Here is a 23,984-nt window from a genome sequence, read left to right as displayed (position 1 = left end):
TTTGGTGATATTTTGGGGAATTAAAATGAATCATTTTTCTATTAGTGGAAGAACCAAAATACATGAAAAAAAGGGAAACAAAATATACATGGCAGAAAATCACATGTGGGCTCTTTTTATATAAAGAGGCAAAAATAAGAAAAAGACTGTGCTACACTAAGAACGGTGTCATAAAGAATAAATTGGTGTCATTTAATCTATGTATGAAAGGCTAATTTGAGTTTGTACATGTTTCTGGATGGCAAAGTCTTATAATTCTTCCACTGCCTTTGACCAGTGTCAGTACTAACTAACAGGCCCTGCAGTAAGTTGCAAGTCCCCATTTTTTGTCTCTGGTAAAATCTATCACTGGGGATTGGGAGTAGTGCCAGAAACCAATCTGGTAATGTTCTGAATCTCCCTCTCATAACATTCTATTGAGAGGAAATTCTCAGGGAAGTGTTTGTAAATTGAAGTTTGTGAAGCAGTAGTTCAAAATCTCTTAAAATTTCATGATCTTAGTTGAATAGATGAGGTAAAAAAATAAAATCTCTAAAGAAAGACTGTGGCTTAAAACTCTCATAATCCAAATAAAGAGCTAGAACTACAAAGGAGGCAGTCTAAAATCAGGATCTCTTGATATATTTCAATTTGAATGTAAAAATTTAGTAACAGAATTGGAGAGTAAATTTTATGAAACACGAAAAGATTACACCAAGGAATGCTGGCATGGGAAATGAGAGTTAAAAAAAAAGTAAACTGAGACATAAATGGGGTATTTGTTAAAGGAAATATGTTTAATACAGAAAGTAATAGTTTGAAATGTTGCCATTTTAAATTTGAAAGGTTGAGCTACATACAAGGGGAAGAGTTATAAATTAAATTACAATTCAAGAATCTTCTATGTAGAGAAAATACTAGGATAGAAATACATTTTTTCATCATTGTCAGTCCCAACAAACTAGTTAACTCTGTCTTGAGCCTTAAATTAAGGATCTGGTAAATTAGATGGGGTTTTACAGGAAAGACTCCATGATTAATCAGCAATGTCAATCAAGAGATTTGGAGGCAAGTGTGACATGAACCTCCCAGGTCAGAATGAGCAGTCCACATAATGAGCACAAAGCCTCAGCATCGCCCAGAGTTGGGCATGAGAAGGATTGGGACTAGGCCACAATAGAGATTTGGAGAGAAATTCAGGGAAGTTCAAAGTCATAGAAACCAAGGGAGGAGAGAAGGCCTACAAGGATGTTATGGTCAACACAATTACACTGTGCAAAGTAAAAAAAGAATGAGGGTGAGAATAATCCAAACATGGCAAATGACAAGGTTTCTGTGCCCCTTTGGAAAGAGTGTATCATTTCAGGGACTGATGAAATGAAGCACTGTGAACTATAGCCAATTCTTATGTATCAAACAATTAAGGAATTAAGTCTCCTCTCAGTCTTTAATTTCTGGAATAATTTATCATTATATATGATAAAAGCCAGATGATTTATCTGGAAAACACAAACACTTGAAGTTGAGGGAAGAAAACAGTACTCTAAGATTTAATTTTGAAAATCAAATACAGTTATTTTCTATTCTTGTTTTAAAATTAGGATTTAAAGTTCACATAAAAGCAATTTTAAGATAAATGATTTATATGCTATTAAAATTTAAACACTAACACTGTATAAGAACAGTCACCATTATACAGAATCAGATTTGGGTTCTTATAGTCTTCAATTAGTGCAGAAGTGGTACACAGAGTAGGGAGATATTTTTGTGGAGAAAGAGATAAAAGGAAAAGAATATGTCTGGAAAATGTACATTTCCACATCTGACTTACAAAGGCACCTGGCTAAAGATGTCATTCTAAAATGAAGTCCTCATTTCCTCTACGGGGATGTTGAGGTTTGAATACCCTGTTAAAAAAAAAAAAATAGGAATTGCTAGCACACTCTGGCCCTTTAACACTACTGATATTCTGATTCACTGAGGCATTATGGAAATCAGATAGAACACTGGACAGCAGGGAGCACCCAAGACATTGGCAGTTGGAAGAGTGATGGAGGATACTTCGGACTTCAAGGAGGTAAAAGAAAGAAGCACTTGAAGAAATAAATGTTATGTTGATCTGGAGAGAAGACAAGATTTGTAAGAAGAGTAAGTGAGAAAAACAGATTTTTTTTTTATTTTTATAACAACAAAAAATAAGAGTCATTTTGAGGTTTGTTGATAAGACAAAAAAATCAAAACTTGTTATTCAACAGTTTACTGTTCTTATCCAAACATTATTAAATTTTATTGCATTGAGTAAAGGTTAAACAAGCCAATTAAGACTTAAGAGAAACCTAAATTAAAAAAAAAATCATTGACAAGTTAAATTTATAAAAGAAATTAAGGAATTATCATAAAAATACCACTTTTAAAAATCAAGAAAAATCTGCAATCACCGTTACATAAAGACATTTTAATGCTGCTGCTATTGCTGTCAATGACTGTCAGCAGATATATTCCTACAGATATTCAAAATTATAAAACTTACAGTTACCTTTCATAAATACAAAAATATTTCATCTCTGCCTCTGTGTGTGTGTGTGTGTGTGTGTGTGTGTATGTGTCACTGCTAGACGGGATGGAGATAGAATATACTATAACACTGAGGAGAAAATAATTATGTAAACAAAAGTAAGTTTTGAGTAAAGTAAAAGTAAGTTCACTATTCTTCCCACCCCTGTTCATTAGTTTTTTTACTTTTCTAGGATGTATTAGTTATTTCATTTTTTTACATAAAAAAACCTCTAATTCTTGTTTGTGCATTCTTTTGCATTTCAAAGACATTGTTTATGATAATAATGGAAAGGCTAAAGGCTTTTGGTATTCAATAGCATGTGGCAAACTAAGTGAGTAATTTTTTTCCAGTAATTTTCCAGAAGAAAATGAAAATAAGAAAGAGCTCATCACTGAAGAGATATCCTGAAAATGTAAATAGTATGAAAAACTAAAAAACAAACAAACAAACAAAAAAAAACTGGAATCCTCTAAAGGGTAATAGGACTTATTATGTCCTTCTCAGTCCATCCCCGAAAAAACAGCAAAAAGCCTTTGACATTGGAAAGTCCTCTACTACCACAAGTTCCACGTGGCAATTACTTGCATTTACTTGAAGAGAAGCAAAGACTACATCTAAAGAAATTCCTTCTTCATAGGATGTTTCTAGTGGCTGAGTTAGCAGCAAACACAGAAAAAAAAGATATCTCTGATTACTTTGAACAAATATTTCAGTCAATTTCAAAACGTCGCCTAGGAGAAATAGTGACAGGATTATTGCTTTTATATCCTAGTTCTATGCTGTATATCCTTGAGTCCTCCAGTGGTAGCCTCTCCCGAATTCTTTTAGATTATCTTCAACATAAAAAGGAAGGAAATTTTTTTATTCAAAGAATGAAAATTATAGTAGTGTCCCATAACATCCCAACAAGGTTCTTCATGCAATGGCACATTTCAGTAATAAATGTACCAGTCCTGTATCTTGATGATGTGACCCAGTCGCAGTCCCTAGAGGAGGTGATCACTGAGTTTCTCACCCTAACTCATAAACTGGCACTTTTCCTTTTTAAGACTGTTAAAGTGGGCACTAAAGGTCCAGGAGATAACTTGCACCAACTTGCACCTGAATTACTCCTCTCAGAACAAATAATAAAGTACCTGTGCAAGAGTGAAGAGTTCATGGATCCAGAAACTTTCATAAGCATGTATAAGAAGCCTATACATGTCACACTGGATTCCGAGGTTGTATGGCCCGCTCCGTCCCGTTTCTAGACTGCAGAGAGATGATGGGATCAAATCTCCCAAAGAATTTGTTACCTAAATAAAGGAAGCTATCTCTACCTTTATTCTTCTCAAAAAAGGGACAAAACATTGCAATATACACAAAGGAAATTTATTAAATGTAACATTGGAAATTGATTTGTTTGCTCTGATGCTAATTCAATACCTGATTTTAATAGGTGGAATGGTTTGATAAGTGCATAATAAATTCTCAAATGTTAACATTACTTTGATGAAATCACTTTTTGGAAGAAAAATAAATTTAAAGGGCAAACACTTGATACAAATATTCTCATAATAACATCCTATAGGTGGGTGTCACCACAGAGCACACCACTCTAGGGAGTTCAAATTTTAGGGAGGAAATACCATCCCTGAGTTGCTTCTAACCTAAGAATAGGGGAAAATATCTGTAAGTTTTGTCTTTTTCCTGACCTTTTGTTTGGGTTCCCCATAGTCCACCTTATAAGTAGATATTTTTAAATGGATTCTATCTGATACTATCAACATTTATTTTCTCCTTCCCTTTTCAACTGTTTTTACTCAGCCATCCTAACCTCTTGTATTCATTCAGCCTAGAACAAGTGTTACTTCTTTGATAAGCATTTTCTCTATTCCTTTTTTTACCTGGAAACTCATTTTGTCACTACAATATGCCACTGGTGGTTACCTGTGTCTTTTTCACAGTTCAGTGTACATAACATATTGCTGATTAATATTTGGTGTTTAATATTTAATAAATTAAAAATTATACTTTATATACTTTTTCCTTAAGAGTTACTTTTTACTTTGTCTAAAACATATTCTTCCTGTTTCTAAATTGAATAAAGTTTCAAGTTTTAGTAAAAGTGACACACACCACTCTACATTTAAATCTGTATCATAAAATTTGAAAATAGGAATATCTTTTCATAAATTTTATTCTTATATCAAATTATTGAAGCAAAATTGTCTGAATTTGAAAAATTTAGTTGCATACTAAAATTGTTTTTACCCAGAGACTGAAAATCAATAAACTATTGTTTATTGAAATGGAATTGAAATGCTACAACAATATTTCTTCCATTAAATTCAAAGTTGTTCATAAGATATTGAAGTAATTTGAGGTAAATATGATTGAGGTTATCAATATGTTAATATCTTTAATTCTTTAAACAATTAAATTTTTTAAAAATAAAATTTTTCATTATGGGCCTCCCTGGTGGCACAAGGGGTTGAGTCTCAGCACTATGAAATGATCTGCAATCACTGCAGCATGATTTCAATCCCTAGCCAGGGAGCTGACCCACATGGTGCAGCAGACCTCTCCTGTCTTGCCTGCTGCTCCCTTCAGCAATGTATTTCATTGGATCCGCCTGTTCTGCTCCCCACTCTGTCTCTGGTGAATCCTCTCACCCTCCTGCACCTTGGTGTATACCACAGCTCTTGTATGCATAAATATTTTTTTAAAAAGAAAAATTCTATTAAAACTTTCTCATTAAATTTTAAATTGTATATCCATACCTTATAAGTGTGATTTAATTTGATCAAATCCAAATTATACAAAAAATATTAATCTCAGGAATAGGAAGGGAGAGATAATTTGAAATTAGTCATGGAAATTGCACACTATGAATAGCTTTATAAGAAGTATATTGCAAAAACAACCAATTTGTCTACCTTATGTGGAGTCATATAGAAATTAATTTTATAAGTAGCAGGAACCCTGTCTTCTGTATACCATTTTGTATCCACAGCACCAGGCAAACATTTATCACTGATAAGTTGTTTTGCATAAAAGAATACAATGCCTTCTGATAGTGTATTTCCTGGTCATATCAAAAAGCTATTGTGTTCTTTAGTTATACAGTGGCCTCTATATTCTGTATTACATAGTTCAGAATATTTAAGCTTTGGAAATATTTCCAAAGTTTAGGTTTTGTTTTCTGAATTCAAGAATCATACAGAGATTACTTTCTTATTTGTTCTCTTAAAGTCTTTCTTACTTCTTACTAAGCAGGTTTTCAGATAACATCCCCATTTGGGTTCTCACCCAACAGTGAGTGAATGAGTTGATTCCAAATTTCTGCCTCTAGACAACCTTGAATTTCAAGCCAACTCAACTGCCACTATGTTCAACAGTGAAAATGAACTGTTCCTACTGAACCCTGTTGAAATTATAGATCTGTGAACAACCTAAAAGGTTTATTTGATTTAACCCACTATGTTTTGCGTGAATGATTACGCAGAAGTCTAGAAACAATTTGAAGGATGGGTGGATGGCGGGTGGAGAGATAACAGATAAATTAGATAGACAGATAGATATACATAGATAGACTATGTCACATTATTTATTCAATCATCTAGCTAATATTTACAAAATATCAAGTAGTAAAATATTTACTAGTGGATCAATCATTGTGCTGTCACTGAATTACAAGTAGTAGTAAGATGTGTATCCCCCAAACTCTGCATCAGAGATTATTTATTGGTCTATAACACGTTCTGGTATGAGAAATACTGATAAGAAATTAATACATTAAGCCAAAGAAAAACATTAAAAATATGAGACATTTTTAAAGAATGTTAAATACCTAAATAATATATTTGATTTACTTAGTATACTGTTTCTTTACTTTTAAAGATTCACAAAGTATCAACTATGAAAATAATTGGAAAATCAAGTCTAAATAAATTGAATTACTTATATGCTTAGTTATTTTAGGGGGGCATGACAGAATGCATTTATACAAATGAAAGTTAGCCTTTCTAGTAGTCACCTTAGCAGGGTTTATACTTATACTAGTGACAACATTGCTGGAAACATTTTGTGAGTCTTTAACAGAAAATGAACTATGAGGTTTATAAATCTAAAGGAGCTTAAATATTTTAGCCTAATGTATTTTTTTTCATCTCCAAATTATATATACTCCACCTTAATTGGTGACCTTAATAGTCAACATTTTTTCATGGAAACATGTTTTTAGATGTTGCTCTAACTCTCTTAGGAAGGTCCACTGTCACTGGACATATTGAAAACAGTGTGACAGACATTGTCTCTAAGGGGGAACACACAAATATGTTTCCAGGAATTTTCATTAATGAGATTTCTATGTAGGCCACGAATATCACAGTAATATCATGTCTTTAAAGAAGACAACACATTTAGTTATGCATGTTTCAGCATATATTATAAAATACAGAAGTGAAATATCCATACCTTATAAGTGTGATTCAATTTGATCAAATCCAAAAATAATGACTCATTAAGCCTCAGGGAAACTCAAGAGGTAATTTTCTTTTTTCCCACGGCTTTTTTTTTTTTAATATAAGATTTATTTATTTATTTATACAAGCACTGGGTACTGTCAGAAGCGCGGGAGGGTGAGAGAATTCACCAGAGCCAGAGCGGGGAGCAGAACAGGCAGACTGATGAAATGCACTGCTGAGGGGAGCAAGCGAGCGTGGCAGGTGAGGTCTGCGCACAGAGGTCTGTGGGACCCTCACCGGCCAGGGATCCAACCAGCTCTGCAAACGCTGCGGGAAGCTTCGCAGCCCAGTGCTCAGCCACTGCGCCACCTGGGCTGCCCAAGAGGTAATTTTCAACCCAATAGCATTTATAGTTTCCTTACAATAAAACTTTATATAAAACAAGAGTACAGGAATTAACCCAAACCAAAAACCAGTATTTCAACACTGAATACACATTAAATGTTCATACCACATATACTCACGTATATTCAATGAACATCTACCATTTAAATGGTGAGGCCAGCACCATTCTAATCCTTTTGTTTGATATGGGTACTTTTACAATAGACTGACACACTAATCTTATGCCTATTTCAGAGCATCCGAGCACTTTCAGGAAGGTTATAGTTTCCTGGAAGGATAACTAAAATAGTGTTATTTGGAAGGAAAAAGCCTCCCAGGGTGAATTTAAAATTGTCTGCTAGTTTCATTTTAATTAGAGGCATCTGGATTCCTTCATGGAGAATTATTATTTAATACAAAAAAAAAAAAGTTACGTTCAGTGACTTTAGCATAACTTCAGCAACACAAACCCACATTTCAATTCAGTTAAATCTATCCCTAGAAATAGAATTCCCCCAACTTCTACGAGGACGGGGTAATAAGATAGCCTATTACCAACTTCATACAGCAAAATACTTTTAGATATTTCATAATGTAGTAAATAGCTTAATGTGGAATTACAGTTCTCCCCCTTGTGGCCAATTATGTAAATTTTCAGATTACCTACAGATAGGATTTCTACAATATAGAAATTGCACAGATTTTTTTTTTTTGAAGATTTTTTTTTTTATAGAGGCATGTTTTTTATTTATTTGTTTGTTTGTTTGTTTGTTTATACATGCACTGGGTACAGTCAGAAGCGCAGGAGGGTGAGAGAATTCACCAGAGCCAGAGCAGGGAGCAGAGCAGGCAGAAGGACCGAAGTACATTGCTGAAGGGAGCAGCGGGCGGCAGGAGAGGTCTGCACGCCATGTGGGACCCTCCTCCAGTGGCCGGGGAGCAGCCAGGGATCGAACCAGCGCCGCAGAGGCCGCGGGCAGCTTCGCAACCCAGCGCTCAACCACTGCGCCACCGGGGAGGCCCAGAAATTGCACAGATTTTAAGAAAATACAAAAAGAACTCCTTTCAAATATATGCTCTACTCCTCTTGCTCTGCAGATAAATATTCTGAGACATAAAGACATTAACTTTTACTAACAGTAAAAACAAGAGTTGATAATAGTAGTTCCCTATTTCCATTTCTCCAGTTGAAACTGTGGTCATGTTTAGGGGTCTGATTTTAACATTAAGCATTCTTTTACCTACTGCATCCCACTCCTGTGCTTCAATTCTCACATAGTGCATGCTCAAGAAGTCAACTGGATTTCCACATCCTCTAAATATAATGTGTCATTCCCTGCCACTACCATTCCTTCAACCCACTCTCCATTTGTACTCCCTGTTGCTATAAAATAAACAAATAAAGTTTTATTTTTTAAAATATTTATTTATTTATACAAGAACGGAGGTACAGTCAGAGGCGCGGGGGTGTGTGAGACCTCACCGGAGACAGAGCAGGGAGCAGAACAGGCAGACGGACCGAAGACACTGCTGAGGGGAGCAGCAGACAAGACAAGAGAGGTCTATTGTACCATGTGGGAATCTTCCTGGCCGGCCGGGATCGAACAGGCGCTGCAGAGGCTGCGGACAGCTTCACAGTGCAGCACTGAACCCGCTGCGCCACCGGGGAGGCCCAAACAAATAAGGTTTAAAAAAAACTGTCCATACTGTCACCAAATGAGAAGTCTAAACCTTATCCTCATTGCCTCCCTTTGTTTTTATCACTGTAACCAAGCAAAACACGTTCTACACATTTTCCACAGAATTTCAAGTGTCTGCCCTTGTCTCTGTGCCCTCCTTAGGGATCTCCCTCGCTGATCTCCTCTCCCTTATCTCTTCCTTCCTTATCTCTGTCTTCCTAGTTTATCATATATTTCAAAGTAAAAGGTAGTATTGCAAAGAGAATCGTAGCGAGGTATTGAAACCTATTTCTGCAACTTTGTAGAGCCTTTACTTTACTTTTCTGCACCTCACTTTCCACTTCTACAAAATGAATGAGCATCTACATTAAAGAACTGATTATGGGTGCCGCATGAAATAATGTAGAGATCTTACCACATATATAGTAAGCACTCAATAGAGTTATCCCTCTAATCAAAGTCTTTCAATGGTTCTCAATTCTCCTCCATGGTCAAAATCAAAATTCTATCACGATCTGCAAAGCCTTGATTCTCTGATCCTGGCACACTGAGATACCCGGGGCCCACCATTCTCTTTTCTCACACTTTATTTTCTAGTGGCTTCCCACTATATACAGGCTCTCTGCCTTTAATTAACTTCCTCATTTTTCTTAGCAAAATTCTTCTTATCAATCAAATTTTATTTCCTCTGTGAATCCTGGCAAACTCAAGAAATATTTTTACTCTCATTGTACATGTGAATATAACCAAACACATTCTAACATTTTTTTTGGTTCATATTGCTGTTGTTTATTTGCAGATTCATTTCCATGCCAGCACCTGTAAGCAAATACCATGTTTTGTTTTGTTTTTTTGTTAGTTGTATCTTTAGTGCTTCATTTTAAAAAGACATTTAAACTACCCATAAGTATTTCTCCACCAAGTTAATTATACTTTTATCAAATGGTTGTAAAATTCAATTTATTAGAATATTCCTATATGATTGATCAGCTTTTGGTCTTTGTCAAAGAAGCTCTTTAAAATAGCAAAATACAATCATTCCACTTTATCAGAAATCTTCAGCTTTACCCACATAATTATTTCTCTCACTCCAATTTGGAAGCATACCAAGAATACATCCTGGAAGTGATTCAGCTGAATTTTTATATTTGTATATTACTACTCACTGAGCCAAGTATAGGAGCTCATTCCCAATTCATTGGATTAAAAATACCCTTTCCTGTGGGAGCATCTGAGCAAGCCACTAGTAATGTATATGTGTTTTTTTTTCCATATTTGAAGATGCCTTCTTTATGTTCTTTAAGTCCTTGTTTCATTAATCACACTTATCTGTTCTTTGAGATATATACTTGATACATACAATGTTTATCTATTATCTCCATTTGCTTAGTTTAATGTTAGAGTATTAATTTGATTATATTTTAATTATATAGTTCATGTGTCTGATCTGTTTTTAAAATGTTAAGCATTTTTTAAATACTATTTAAAAACAGTACATTAAATGTACAATCTCTATTTATGGAAGAAGAGATAAAAATCTCAGTATTGAACATATTTATATTTTACCAAAATGAACTCTAGTGTAATGACCACCTCATAAATCTCTTAAGTTTGACCTTCCTCCTCTCTCTCTCTTCCCAGTTTATACCATAAGTTTTCAAGGCAAAAACAATAAACTTCTCCACAACCAACTTTATTGTGATAAAAACTACACACATTGTAATGTTTTAGTTGATTTTTGCTTTCTGTCCTATATAGTGACAATTCTTGAGCATATACTCTTCCAATCAAAATCAGAATAAAGAAAAATGAAAAGAACATTGAAGTGAAATGAATGACAAATGTTACACGCTCTATTACTAACCCATTATATGTCCTTGGCACAGCAATTCATTCCTTTTGAGGCCTGTGTTCTTCTATATCCTAGGCTTTCCAAGAACAATAAAGAATTCCATGAAGCCCTTGTGCTGTTATCCAAAATGTGTCTAAATGGAAAGGCCTGTCTGTCTTACAATAAGTCCATCAGAAGATAAGAATAAGGTTTTTTTTTTTTATTAACATTCTGAACCCTAGTGTTGAAACGAATGATTATCCCATCCTATCAGAGAATACCCCTGGGCCATCTCAACATTTTCCTTTAAAAAATTATCCTAGTTGAATCCATTTTAGTGCAGAGATGGAGAGAAACTGAAAAACCAGAAATCTATAAGATTATGACAAGTAAATACCAAGTTTGGTGGCACTGTGGAGTCAGAAGGAACAGTAAAGTGTGGGGCATTTTTCTTCAAGGTTGATGGGAAGCCATTCAAGATTTTAAGTAAGCCATAATTAGATTGATTTGGCTGCTGAGTATAGAATGGACTGGCAGGTGACATGTTGGTGCAGACAGACAGTGAGTACATTATTATACTCTTCTGGCACAAGAGGAGAATAGTTTGAATTAGATGAATGATTGAAGAAATGGATCGAAGGAGACCAATTTGAGAGTTAATTAGCAGGTAAATAAACACAGGTTATAAAGAAGATAAAGTGTCAAATATATTAAGTTTCCAGTTTTCCCAACAAGATGTTATTATCCATGAGATAGGAAATACACAGGCAGTATTGGAGTTTGTAGGGGAAAACTTACTTTCAATTACTGACATGGCTATACCAGGTTGAAACCTGATATTTTATTTGGCAATTTCAATTTCAATACCTTTGAATGCAGTATAGAGCAAATACATTATATTAAATCTTACATGTTTTTGAAATGTCTAAGTACTTATATATATTTTCTGTTATATTAACTTCTAGGAAAGAAAAGTGAATAAAAGTTTGAAAAATTAAAATGAATTAAAGGAGAAAGTGTTCCAAAGAATATACTGAAAATCACAACCACAACTTCCCTTTATCTTATGTCCACATTCAGCAGAGCCAAATATAACACCATCAGTGCTTATTGAGCTTAATTTCTTCCTTTAGTTAAACAAAAGTCATTCAAAATATTAATTAAATAATTATAATTTGATCACCTCCTATATGTTAAATCATGTGTTAGGGGGTCATATAAGACACAAAAACATAACAGACTACATGGGGTCCTCCCCAAATTCACTGACATAGCATTTATTCCATTCATAACAAAAATTTTGGTGAAAAGGTATTCTTTGGCATTATATTGAAATGGCTTTCTCATGGTCTCTCTTAATTGGCTATGTAACAACAGGACATACCTTGAGTTTCATTATCTCTGTGCATTGTCAATAGTGAGTATAAGCTGAAAAAGTGTACTGGGCATTTTGTCAGGCACCAGAGATCACGGTACACTGTAATCATAAACAAATAAGGATAATTTACACCATAGAATGCATTCACTCTATTTCAGACATGTAAAAGAAAATATATAGATGGCAATGATTTCCTAACTTCACCTAATTTGGCAGATGAAAGGATGCCTTTAAGGAAGAAAGATACAAGCATTTCTAAAAGTTACATAAAAGTGAGTCAAATAAAAGACAAAGAGTAGGAGGTAAATGTTCCTGGCAGAGGACTCAGAGAATACACAAGCGCACACACACACTAGCAGGGGCTGTTCTAAAATTTAAAGGCAAGAAGAGTCATATAGTGCTGGAAGAAATAAAAGAATTTCAAAAAGGCAAGACATTAAATATGAAGGGATATCATAAGAGATGAGACCGGATAGTTAGGCATAGTAGAGACACTTAAAGCTATAAAAGTACCATGACTGCATCTCAAGTGAAATGGGACACAATAATGTTTTAATTAGAGAAATGTTATGATTAGATATGCATTAAAGGAAGACCATTTGGATTGGGGAGAAGAAACTGGAAGAAAACCAGGTGACTATAATGGATAAATACAGCACACAGGCTATTACCATAATCAGGGAGAGAGAAGACAGGAAGATAATGACAACAATAGAGAGATAATGACAACAATAACAGAAAAAAGACAGCAAAAATTAAGAGATATGTCATATATATCGGAATCTGACTGAAAGAGGAATGTGAAGAACAGAGAGGAGTTGAGGACTAAACTCCCAGCATTATGACAGTGCCATTCTCTGAGATAGGCAATACTGGAGGAGCAGTAGGGTGCAGTACTATAGGGAGTGAGATGAAGTTTTCCATTCTAAACATACTGAATTTGAGGTGTCTGAGAAACATAAATATTGACCTATCTGGTAGACAGTTGGCTATATTGCCCTGAAGCTCAGGAGACAGGTCCGTACAGAGCGGGAGGCTTGGAAATCACTGTAAATGACAGGATTCAGAAGGAGGGCAATCACCCAGCTTAAGTATACAGAGTGAAGAGAGACTTCTTTAAAACCCTGAGTAAATTTTGATTTTCACTTTCTTATAGTTATTCATTTTCCTGGTCCCTTATTTAAGTTTTCTAGATTCCTGCTATGAGTGAGACCAACCGGTATTTTTCTTTTTCTTTCTGGCTTATTTCGCTGAGCATGATCCCTTCCAGTGCCATCCATGTTGCTGCAAATTGCATGTGTTTATCTTTTTTGAATGGTTTCTCAAAAATATGGCTGAAATTTTAAAATGGGTGATAATTTTTAAAATGAATGATAATATATTCGACTACATGGGACCATGGTGATGTTTCACAAGTGAGGTGGTAGTGGGAGATTTATGGGGACTACACATGAGAAAAAAATAAACAATTTTTTAAAAATAAAAAGTTTAATAAAAAGAAAAGGAAAAAAAAAAAAAACCCTGAGTAAAGCCAAGGGCAGAAACACAAATACCTACAAAGAAGTCTATGAAGACATATTTTTATTTAAATTGCCAAAACTAAGAGAGAAAAGTGGATGAGGGTTGTGTCACTGAAGCCAAAGGAAAAGAACATTTCCTAAAGAAGAGAGTACGCAATAGCATCAGTTGCTGATGCCAAGTAAGAGAAGAATTAAGATGTAGATGTATTGACAAGGATTTCATTGGTGACATGGAAAAAGCATCTTAGGTAATGTAGTGGAGGCAGAAGCAAGGTGCAGTATTTTTTAAAAATATTTTATTGTTTTGTAGAACAGAGGTGTAGCTAGAGATGCAGGGGGTGTGTGTGAGAGAGGATTTATCAGAGACAGAGTGGAGAGCAGAACAGAGTGGGGAGTGGGGAGACAGAGTGGGGAGCAGAACAGGTGGATCTACTGAAATACACTGTTGAGGGGAGCAGCGGGTGAGACAGGAGAGGTCTGCTGCGCCATGTGGGTAGCTCCCTGGCTGGTGATGAAACAGTTGATGTGAAGGTCCAACTTAAGATTCTATCATTTATACTAAAAAAAAGGGCCACTAATTTATTCTGGTTTCAAAGATGGAATCTGTCTTTTCTAATGAGATTAGATGCCAACCATGGCCCGAAGGTAAAAGAGCTCTACTCAGTTGCAAATAGCAAAGAGATGGTTTTATATCTTAAAGACCCTCGGATGACTATTTGTCCAGTTCTATAAAAGAAGGACTGGTCAGGGCTTCCCTGTGGCGCAGTGGTTGAGCGCTGGGTTGTGAAGCTGCCTTCAGCCTCTGCAGCACTGGTTTGATCCCCGGCAACCAGGTGAGTGTCCCACATGGTGTGCAGACCTCTCCTGCTGCCCACTGCTCCCCTCAGCAGTGTACTTCATCAGTCTGCCTGCTCTGCTCTCAGCTCTGACTCTGGTGAATTCTCTCACCCTCCTGCGCTTCTGACTGTACCCAGTGCTCGTATAAATAAATAAATAAATCTTTTTTTTTTTTTAAGGGACTGGTCAATAATACTCATTTATATAAGCAATTGCTCTAACTTTTAGTAGAAACCTAGCTGTGCTGAATGTGACTTTAAAATATATGTGAGCTCTGATTTCACAGCTCACATCATGAGTCATTTCATTGGTATTTTCTTATTTTTATGGAATGAAAACACTGCCCTGAAGATGCCAAAGACTAGACTTCTATATCTAAAATTTATTCATTTGTATATGTTATACAAAATGAATTAAAAGGTAATCATTCCTCCTAAGACCTTGAAAACTGACAAGGAACTTTTTAATGGTTTTCCCTTCCTTCTTATAGTGATATATGTCCTTGCCATTACCTTAAGGAAGCTGGTTGTATAATATTTCTCTAGTGTGAAATTCTTCTTTCCCAGTAGAGAAAAAGCTGTCATTTTGTTGGCTCAATGATGATTTTTCTTAAGACTTGTCAGTCATCCTTCATTATATTATATTTTTCTTCCACAAGTCCTCCACAAATCAAATGAATCTAAAACAATAAACCTCAAATAATTTTTGGTCTTACTTGAAAAGGGAGCTTAATGTTTCTAGACTTAAGGAAAAATGTTCAAAAAGCTTTAATCCCAGCTGTATTACTCCCTGCTGTATCTGGGTCTGTACATTAAATTATTTTTTGAGGGTTGCAATATAATGTACATTTATTATTTTTTTGTCGGTTTTCAACCTGTTTCTTTCTGTTTTTTTTTTATTTTACTTTTTTATTAGGTAACATTGATTCACAACACTGTGTATAATTTATAGGAATAATGTCACCCCCTTCAGATGTATATTACCACATCACCACCACCACTAAGACATCCATAATCCTCTAGGTATTTGTTTTACCTACCACCAATTCTCGTATTCCCTGTCCCTTTCCCTTCCCCATTTCCTCTTTTTTATTTTTTTTAATTTCACTTCATTTTATTTTTTATTTTTTTTATTTTATTTTTTATTTTTAGAGTTCTAAAGGTATCTATTGATGTCCACTGCTTTTTGAATGTGATTTATTTTATCAAACTATCTGCCATATAAATGTCCAGGATACAGTTTTTATTTTTCTGACTTATTTTGCTGAACATAATTACCTCAAATTACCTACAATTTTGTTGAAAATAGCTCCATTTCATCCTTTCTTAGAGCTATGTGATACTCCAGAGTGGGTATATACTACATCTTCTTGACCCAATTGTCTGTTGATAGACATTTGAGCTGCTTCCATATCCTAGCTATTGTAAGTAATACGACTATGAAAATTGTGGAGCCAGTGGTATTTTTAAGATCAAAATTTTGCCATGTGTTTGTCTATGTTATGGATCTACCACATTGCATGTGTAAATTCTATTTACCCTTCTCTGGCCCTTATCTGGATTGCTGCTGCTTTGCCCAGTCAGGGCATATTAGGAAATTGCAAATTAAAATCAAATCTCAATTTTCCAAACTAATTATTTTAAAAAGTAATATTGCATATTCCAAAATAATGGGAAATGCATGAACCATTTGTTCCTATAATGTATATTTATTAAACTTGATTATAAGTACATTTCATATGGTATTTCTAACAAAATAATAAAACATTTCAACTGAAATGAATCATAGGGATTTTCAAGATTTTCCAACTTTTCTTTCTGCTTCCTACTATATCCTATTGTTTTTATCACAAATCACGTTTAGGTGACTCATTAAAATAAACTTACAGAACATGATTTTGAGGATGGAGGTAATCAAGTTTCATTTACTCCTTCACTGTGTCCTTAATATTGCCAGCATTTTCTACAGCTATGTTTCTCTGTCTCTGAAAAGTTTCATTCATAAAATTAAAGAAAATATATATAATGAATCTCTACCACCTTCAACAATAATTAGCATCCCTATTTAAAAGTTACTCTGTTTGGAAATGTGACTATCATCTCTCTAAAGTACTATACAGATTAAAAAAAAATAGCACATGAATACTAGGACGAGAAGGAGTATTATATATTGTCTATTCCAATCTAGTCATTCAGTATGGAAAATGAGGAAAGTAGATAGAGACTTAATATAGCACTGTTCTGATTAACAGCAAGGCAATAACTAGATATAGCCCAAATCTTACTTATCCCCTCTAATGAAATCCATACTACACCTTTACTGCTTAATTCTCAGTGCAGAATATTTCAGAAGATTCTCCTATTTAGTGATGGATGCTACTTTGCAGTCTCCAAAAAAGCACAAACAGGTGAAAAAATTTGAAGACTTTTAGTTAATTATTGGGTTGGATTTTTATGGGTAATCAGTTGAGTGATGGGTAGTAAGAGACAAAGAAATTTGTATTTTTTTTTTTTTAACTAGGACATCATCCAAGGTGTATTCAATATTTATTTTCTTATGGGTTGACTGCAGCAAATCCTATATTCCTTCCACTAAATAAAAGAGGAGGTAATTAAAAGTGTTACATTTCAGGGGAACTCCCTGGTGACATAAGGGGTTAAGACCCAACCTATGAAGCTCTCCGCAACCACTGCAGCATGAGTTCAATCCCCAGCCAGGGAACTACATACACAGTGCAACAGACCTCTCCTGACTTGCCCTCTGCTCGCCTCAGCAGTGTACTTCAGTCAGTCTGCCTGTTCTGTTTCCCACTCTGTCTCTGGTGAATCCTCTCACCCTCCACACCTCTGGCTTGTACCCTAGTTTTTGTATACATAAATAAATAAATCTTTTTTAAAAAAAGTTTTACATTTCAGGGGGGAGAGGTGGGGAAAGAAAGGACTAGAGTCAAAATAAGGTGGGGGTGCAATTATATGGGGAATATAACCAAAATGAAAATGCATACATTGTGCAAAGATGAAAAAAGATGTAAGAATTATATAAAATAAAATATTTGAATAATAAAAAAGTTTTACATTTCAGTATTGACTTTTTATACAAGCAGCATTTTTTTTTTTGTAAACTAAAAGAGGTCTCAGGCTTTCATATAATATTAAGTTGAAATGAGAGTGTTTTCCTCAAGAGTCTTCTTACTCATAAAAACTACTTGTTAAGATAATTCTTAAGAGCATCACTCACCCATGTCTGTTGTTAAAATTGTTTATTCAGTGTATCATTGCCATGTCAGAGAAGTTAGTCATGGTAGACTAACAGAAGTGCCATTTTTAAAATCTCTGGCATTATCTGAATCTTCCTGTTAATATTAACCAAAATATAGTTGTATAAATAGTTTACACATAAAAATAAGAAGATATTGTCTCCTTTGTATTACAGAAAAGACCTCTGATGCAAATGATTCCCAGTTGATGAACAGGAATAAAATGCTTGCATAAACAGAACTGTATATATATATATTTGAAATATAATTCTAGTTAAACATATTTGATATAAATATGGATGTTTATAACTGTGCATATATGTTTATAGATGTATATATATATACAATTCTCTGAACCCAAACTAGAGAAATCGAAAAGATTCATAAAAGCGCTCCCAGGAGGAGGGGCGGAGCAACATGGCGGTGAGGAGACGCTGCGAGTAAGATCTCCCATTAAAAAAAGTGAATAGGGAGGAAAAGCGGCGGGTCCCAGTGAGAACTGGGACACGGAAGATAAACGGGTGACGCCAGCGAACTGCCCGAAGAAGAAACTGGCCATAAAAGAGGACTAGAAGGGAGGGAAGCGCAGAACCCTGCTCCCCTCCCCCGCCCACAGAGGCGGCACTCTCCACCGGCAGAGAGGAGGAAACAACAAACCAAAACGGCCAACAAGAACAAACGACGCAGCAAGCGGGACTGTGAGTGGAAAGGAACTATTGCAGCCACCACACCCCGTGAACGGGAGCTGAGGCGAACCCTGCAGGATCCGCCGCGGCTGTGAGCGAACGGCTCCGGGCGCCATTAGAGAAGAACAAAGACCCCGGGAGACGCGCACACAGCCCGGGCTGCCGGTAAGCCTGCGCAGAAACGCGGCGCGCTCGGCGCGCTTGAAAAGCAAGTGCAGACCGGGATCGGGGCTGCCCAGGTCCCCGCGCCTGCGACCTAGGCTTGCGGGGAGACGACCTAGGCTTGCGGGGAGACGCGCGGAGGTCCTCACTGAGGTGAAGGTCCCTCCCTGAGTGAGCAGGAACCAGGCGCCCAGGCACGGGAGCGGTGCAAAAGGCGCCCTTCCCGCGCCACTGAACTGGGCTACAGCCCGCGTCCTGGAACTGAGGGCTTTGAACTGAGACCCGGGGCACGAAAATTCGGGGCGTGGTTTCTCCACGACGGTGGGGCACAAGGCAGACACAGCACCCCAAAGCTGTTGAGGTGTACCCTACCATTCCTGCTCTGTTCTCTGTCCCACGGGGTGGGGGGAGGCGAAAAACAGCCCCCCAAGGACAATAGGAGAGATCTCTGGCGCCACCTAGCGACCAGGAAAAAAAAAAGTCACTAACACCCTATAAGACAGGACATTTCTTAAGACTGCTTGAAAAGGGCAGGTTTCTGGAGGACCCAGTGGCCAGCCGGGAAGTTATTCCACGCAAGGCCCTTCCGACCAGCAGTCTGAGCCCACAGAGGGAGCAGGCACCCACGTCCGGGGCAGACCGGGGGCGCAGAAGAGTGTGCCTGAAACCGGAGGCGCAGGGACTGCATCCCGCTTCGCCATTTGAGAACAGGGACATTTCTTCAGTAAAAACTGCCTAAAGCCAGCAGAAAGCTCCCCCAGAAGACAGAGATGGCTCCTGGAAGAGCCAGAGGGGAGCGGAGAAGTTCACCCAAGATGTCAGTCAGTCCGAGCAACACAGTGTCCCAACGCATACGACAAATTAGAAAACAGACAGTAGGGAGTAGAAGAACCACACGCAACCTAAAAACTCCTCAGGAAAGAAGCACACCACAAAAAGAAAACCACTCCCCAGATTGCAACGACAGCAACTTGGAAGAACTTCTGAGCCTTCCAGAAAGAGAATTTAAAATTGCCATGATTAAAAAAGTGATAGATCAGAAGAAGGAAATTGAGTCCCTAAAGAGGGAAGTAAGAGAAATGCAGGAGATCAAAGAATTAATGGAGGAACTAAAGAACTCTGGGAAAAGCAATGAAAGCAGAATAGATGAAATGGAAGAACGAATAAGTAATCTTGAAGACACAGAAATAAAAAGAACCAAAACAGAAAAGGAAAGAGAAGTACGAAGGAAAAAGAATGAAGAAAGACTTCGGGAACTATCTGACTCCATGAGGAAAGGAAATATAAGAGTTATAGGAATTCCAGAAGGAGAGGAGAAAGATGTAGGAACAGAGAAAATATTCATGGATATAATTGAAGAGAACTTCCCAAATGAGAAGAAGGAGCTGAAAATTGATATACAAGAAGCAAGAAGAACACCAAACTTCCACGATGAAAGGAAAAACACAGCAAGACACAGCTGTGTTTACTATTAAACACAGCTTTAATAGTAAAGCTCCCAAGAATCCAGGACAAGGAAAAAATAATGAAGCTGACAAGAGGGAAGAAACAGATAACATTCAAAGGAAAACCAATCAGGCTGACATCAGACTTCTCTGAAGAAACACTACGGGCAAGGAGAGAGTGGAGGGACATAGTCAACAGACTCCAAGAAAACAGATGCCAACCAAGAATACTCTATCCCGCAAAGCTCTCTTTCCTCCATGAAGAAAGAATATGGACCTTCCCAGACAAAGAGAAACTCCGGAATTTCATTGCGACTAAACCCCCACTCCAAAAAATACTACAAGGAATCCTAAAGCCAGAACCTCAGAGGGACGAATAACAACGAAAGAAGACCAAAAAAAAAAAAGTTATTAAAAGAATAAATAAATAAAATCAAAGGAAAGACAAACATAATGGCAAATACAGATGCTAACATATCAATATTAACTCTAAATGTAAATGGACTAAACTCTTCAATAAAAAGACACAGAGTTGCAGCCTGGATTAAGAAACAAAACCCAACCTTTTGCTGTCTCCAGGAAACACATTTAGCTACAAAAGATAAAAATAGGCTCAAAGTCAAAGGATGGAAAACAATCCTGCAAGCAAATGGGCCAAAAAGAAAGCAGGAACAGCTATACTTATATCAGATAAAACAGACTTCAAACTCAAAAAAATAAAAAGAGACCCCAATGGTCACTACATTATGATTAAGGGGACAATACTTCAAGAAGAAATAACACTCATTAACATATACTCACCAAACGAAAGAGCACCAAAATATATCAGACAACTGTTGTCCTCTCTGAAAACAGACATCAGAGAAAACACATATGTAGTGGGAGACTTCAACACACCACTATCAACAATGGATAGATCAACAAGACAAAAAATAAGTAAAGAAACTAAAGCTCTAAATAAGGACCTAGAGCATTTGGGCTTAACAGACATCTATAGAACACTAAACCCAAAAAAAACGGAGTACACATTTTTCTCAAGCGCACACGGATCATTCTCCAGGATCGATCACATACTGGGGCACAAGACAAACATCAACAGATACACCAAGATTGAAATCATACCAACCATCTTTTCTGACCACGAAGGCATCAAACTAGAAATAAATCATAAAAAGAAGGCAAGGAACTATCCTACCTCATGGAGATTAAAAGCCACACTACTGGAAGACCACTGGACTAACGAGGAGATCAAAGAAGAAATTAAAAATTCTTTGAATTGAATGACAAGGAGGACACCAATATCCTAAATGTATGGGATGCAGCAAAAGCAGTAATAAGAGGAAAATATATAGCAATAGAAGCTCACATCAAAAAACAAGAAAGAACTCAAAGAAACAACCTAATCTCGAAGCTCAAAGATCTAGAAAAAGAACAACAAAAAAACCCCAGAACCAGTAGAAGAAAAGAAATAATAAAAACCAAAGCAGAAATAAATGAAATTGAAACTAAAAGAACAATCCAAAAGATCAATGAAACCAAGAGCTGGTTCTTTGAAAAATAAATAAAATAGACAAACCCCTAGCCAGGCTCACAAAGGAAAAAAGGGAGAAAGCACAAATACACAGAATCATAAATGAAAGAGGAGAAATCACAACGGACACAGCAGAAATCAAAAGAATAATCAGTAACTACTATGAACAGTTATATGGAAACAAGTTCAACAATCTAGAGGAGATGGACAAATTCCTACAACTCTACAATCACCCAAAGCTAGATAAAGAAGAAATAGAACACCTAAACAGACCAATTACAAGGAGCGAAATTGAAATGGTAATTAAAAACCTCCCCAAAAACAAAAGCCCAGGACCTGATGGATTTACAAATGAATTCTACCAAACATTCAGAGACGAATTAGTGCCTATCCTTCACAAACTCTTCCAAAAATTGAGAAGGAAGGGACAATACCAAACACGTTCTATGAAGCCAATATTACACTAATACCAAAACCGAATAAGGACAACACAAAAAAGGAAAACTATAGGCCAATCTCCCTAATGAACACTGATGCAAAAATCCTCAATAAAATTTTAGCTATCAGAATCCAACAATGTATCCATAAGATAATTCACCACGACCAAGTTGGATTCATTCCAGGGGCACAAGGATGGTTTAACATCCGAAAATCAATCAACGTTATCCAACACATCAACAAAAAGAAATATAAAAACCATATGATAATATCAATAGATGCTGAGAAAGCTTTCGACAAAGTGCAACACCCATTCATGATAAAAGCCCTTGAAATTCTTGGGATACAAGGAACATACCTCAACATCATAAAGGCCATCTATGACAAGCCAACAGCCAGTATCATTCTCAATGGTGAAAAGCTGAAAGCAATTCCATTAAGATCTGGAACAAGACAAGGATGTCCACTCTCACCACTGCTTTTCAATATAATACTGGAAGTCCTAGCCAGAGCAATAAGACAAGAGAAAGACATCCAAGGAATCCAAATAGGAAAAGAAGAAGTCAAACTATCACTATTTGCAGATGATATGATAATATACATAGAGAACCCCAAAATCTCCACAGAAAAACTAATTCAACTCATCAATCAATTCAGTAAAGTGGCAGGATACAAAATCAACACGCAAAAGTCAGTAGCCTTCCTATACACAAACAATAAATCTGAAGAAGAAGAAATCAAAAAAACCACCCTTTTATTATCGAAACAAAAAAAATCAAATATTTGGGAATAAATCTAACAAAAGAGGTAAAGGACCTATACAAAGAAAACTATAAAACACTGTTAAAAGAAATAGAAGAAGACACAAAGAAATGGAAAGACATCCCCTGCTCATGGATTGGAAGAATAAACATTATTAAAATGGCCATCCTACCAAAAGCAATATACAGATTCAATGCTATTCCAATCAAAATCTCAATGGCATTCTTCAAAGAAATAGAACAATTATTGATGAAATTCATATGGAATCACCAAAAACCCCGAATAGCCAAAGCTCTACTGAAAAAAAAAGAAGGAAATGGAGGCATCACACTCCCAGACTTCAAACTATACTACAAAGCCATAATCATCAAAACTGCATGGTATTGGAACAAGAACAGACATACAGACCAATGGAATCGAATAGAAAATCCAGAAATAACCCACAGATTTATGGTCAACTAATCTTTGACAAAGGAGCAAAGACTATGCATTGGAGCAAAGAAAGTTTGTTCAATAAATGGTGCTGGGAAAACTGGGTCGCTACATGCAAAAGAATGAAGCTTGACCACTACCTCACACCATACACAAAAATCAACTCAAAATGGATTAAAGAACTAGACATAAGACCTGAAACCATAAAATACATAGAAGGAAATATAGGCGAAACACTACGGGATTTGCACATCAAAGACATCTTTACAGACACATCACCCAAAGCAGTGATAGTGAAGAGAAAGATCAACAGCTGGGACTACATCAAATTAAAGAGCTTCTGCACAGCAAAAGAGACAATAACAAAAACAAAGAGAAACCCACCAACTGGGAGAACATTTTTGCACCCAACACTAATGATAAAGGACTGATCACAAAAATCTGCAAAGAGCTGATGAGACTCAGCAACAACAAAGAAAATAATCCAGTCAAAAAATGGGCAGAAGAGCTAAAAAGAAACTTCTCTGAAGAGGAAATGCAAATGGCCAACAGACATATGAAAAAATGTTCAACATCACTTGCAATCAGGGAAATGCAAATCAAAACTACCATGAGATACCATCTCACACCAGTGAGAATGGCACATATTAAAAAAACTA

General features: G+C 36.3%; 2 protein-coding genes across 3 annotated transcripts in view; one reads left to right on the top strand and one right to left on the bottom strand.

Moving 5' to 3' along the window:
• Window positions 1-23,984, bottom strand: part of ZNF804B (zinc finger protein 804B) — an 800,208-nt gene that overhangs the window by 449,116 nt on the left and 327,108 nt on the right. The window lies entirely within an intron of this gene.
• TEX47 (testis expressed 47) lies at window positions 1,975-3,996 on the top strand. The gene is made up of 2 exons (XM_037507397.2): window positions 1,975-2,127; window positions 2,887-3,996. The coding sequence occupies exon 2, from the start codon at window positions 3,028-3,030 to the stop codon at window positions 3,784-3,786; it is 759 nt and encodes a 252-aa protein (XP_037363294.1). The 5' UTR covers window positions 1,975-2,127; window positions 2,887-3,027; the 3' UTR covers window positions 3,787-3,996.

This window comes from Talpa occidentalis, unplaced genomic scaffold (assembly GCF_014898055.3).
Source record: "Talpa occidentalis isolate TD23 unplaced genomic scaffold, MPIMG_talOcc4v2.1, whole genome shotgun sequence".
In the NCBI taxonomy this organism is placed as follows: Eukaryota; Metazoa; Chordata; class Mammalia; order Eulipotyphla; family Talpidae; genus Talpa; species Talpa occidentalis.
Note: the sequence above shows the minus strand (reverse complement) of the source record. Positions and strands in the feature narration are given on the sequence as shown.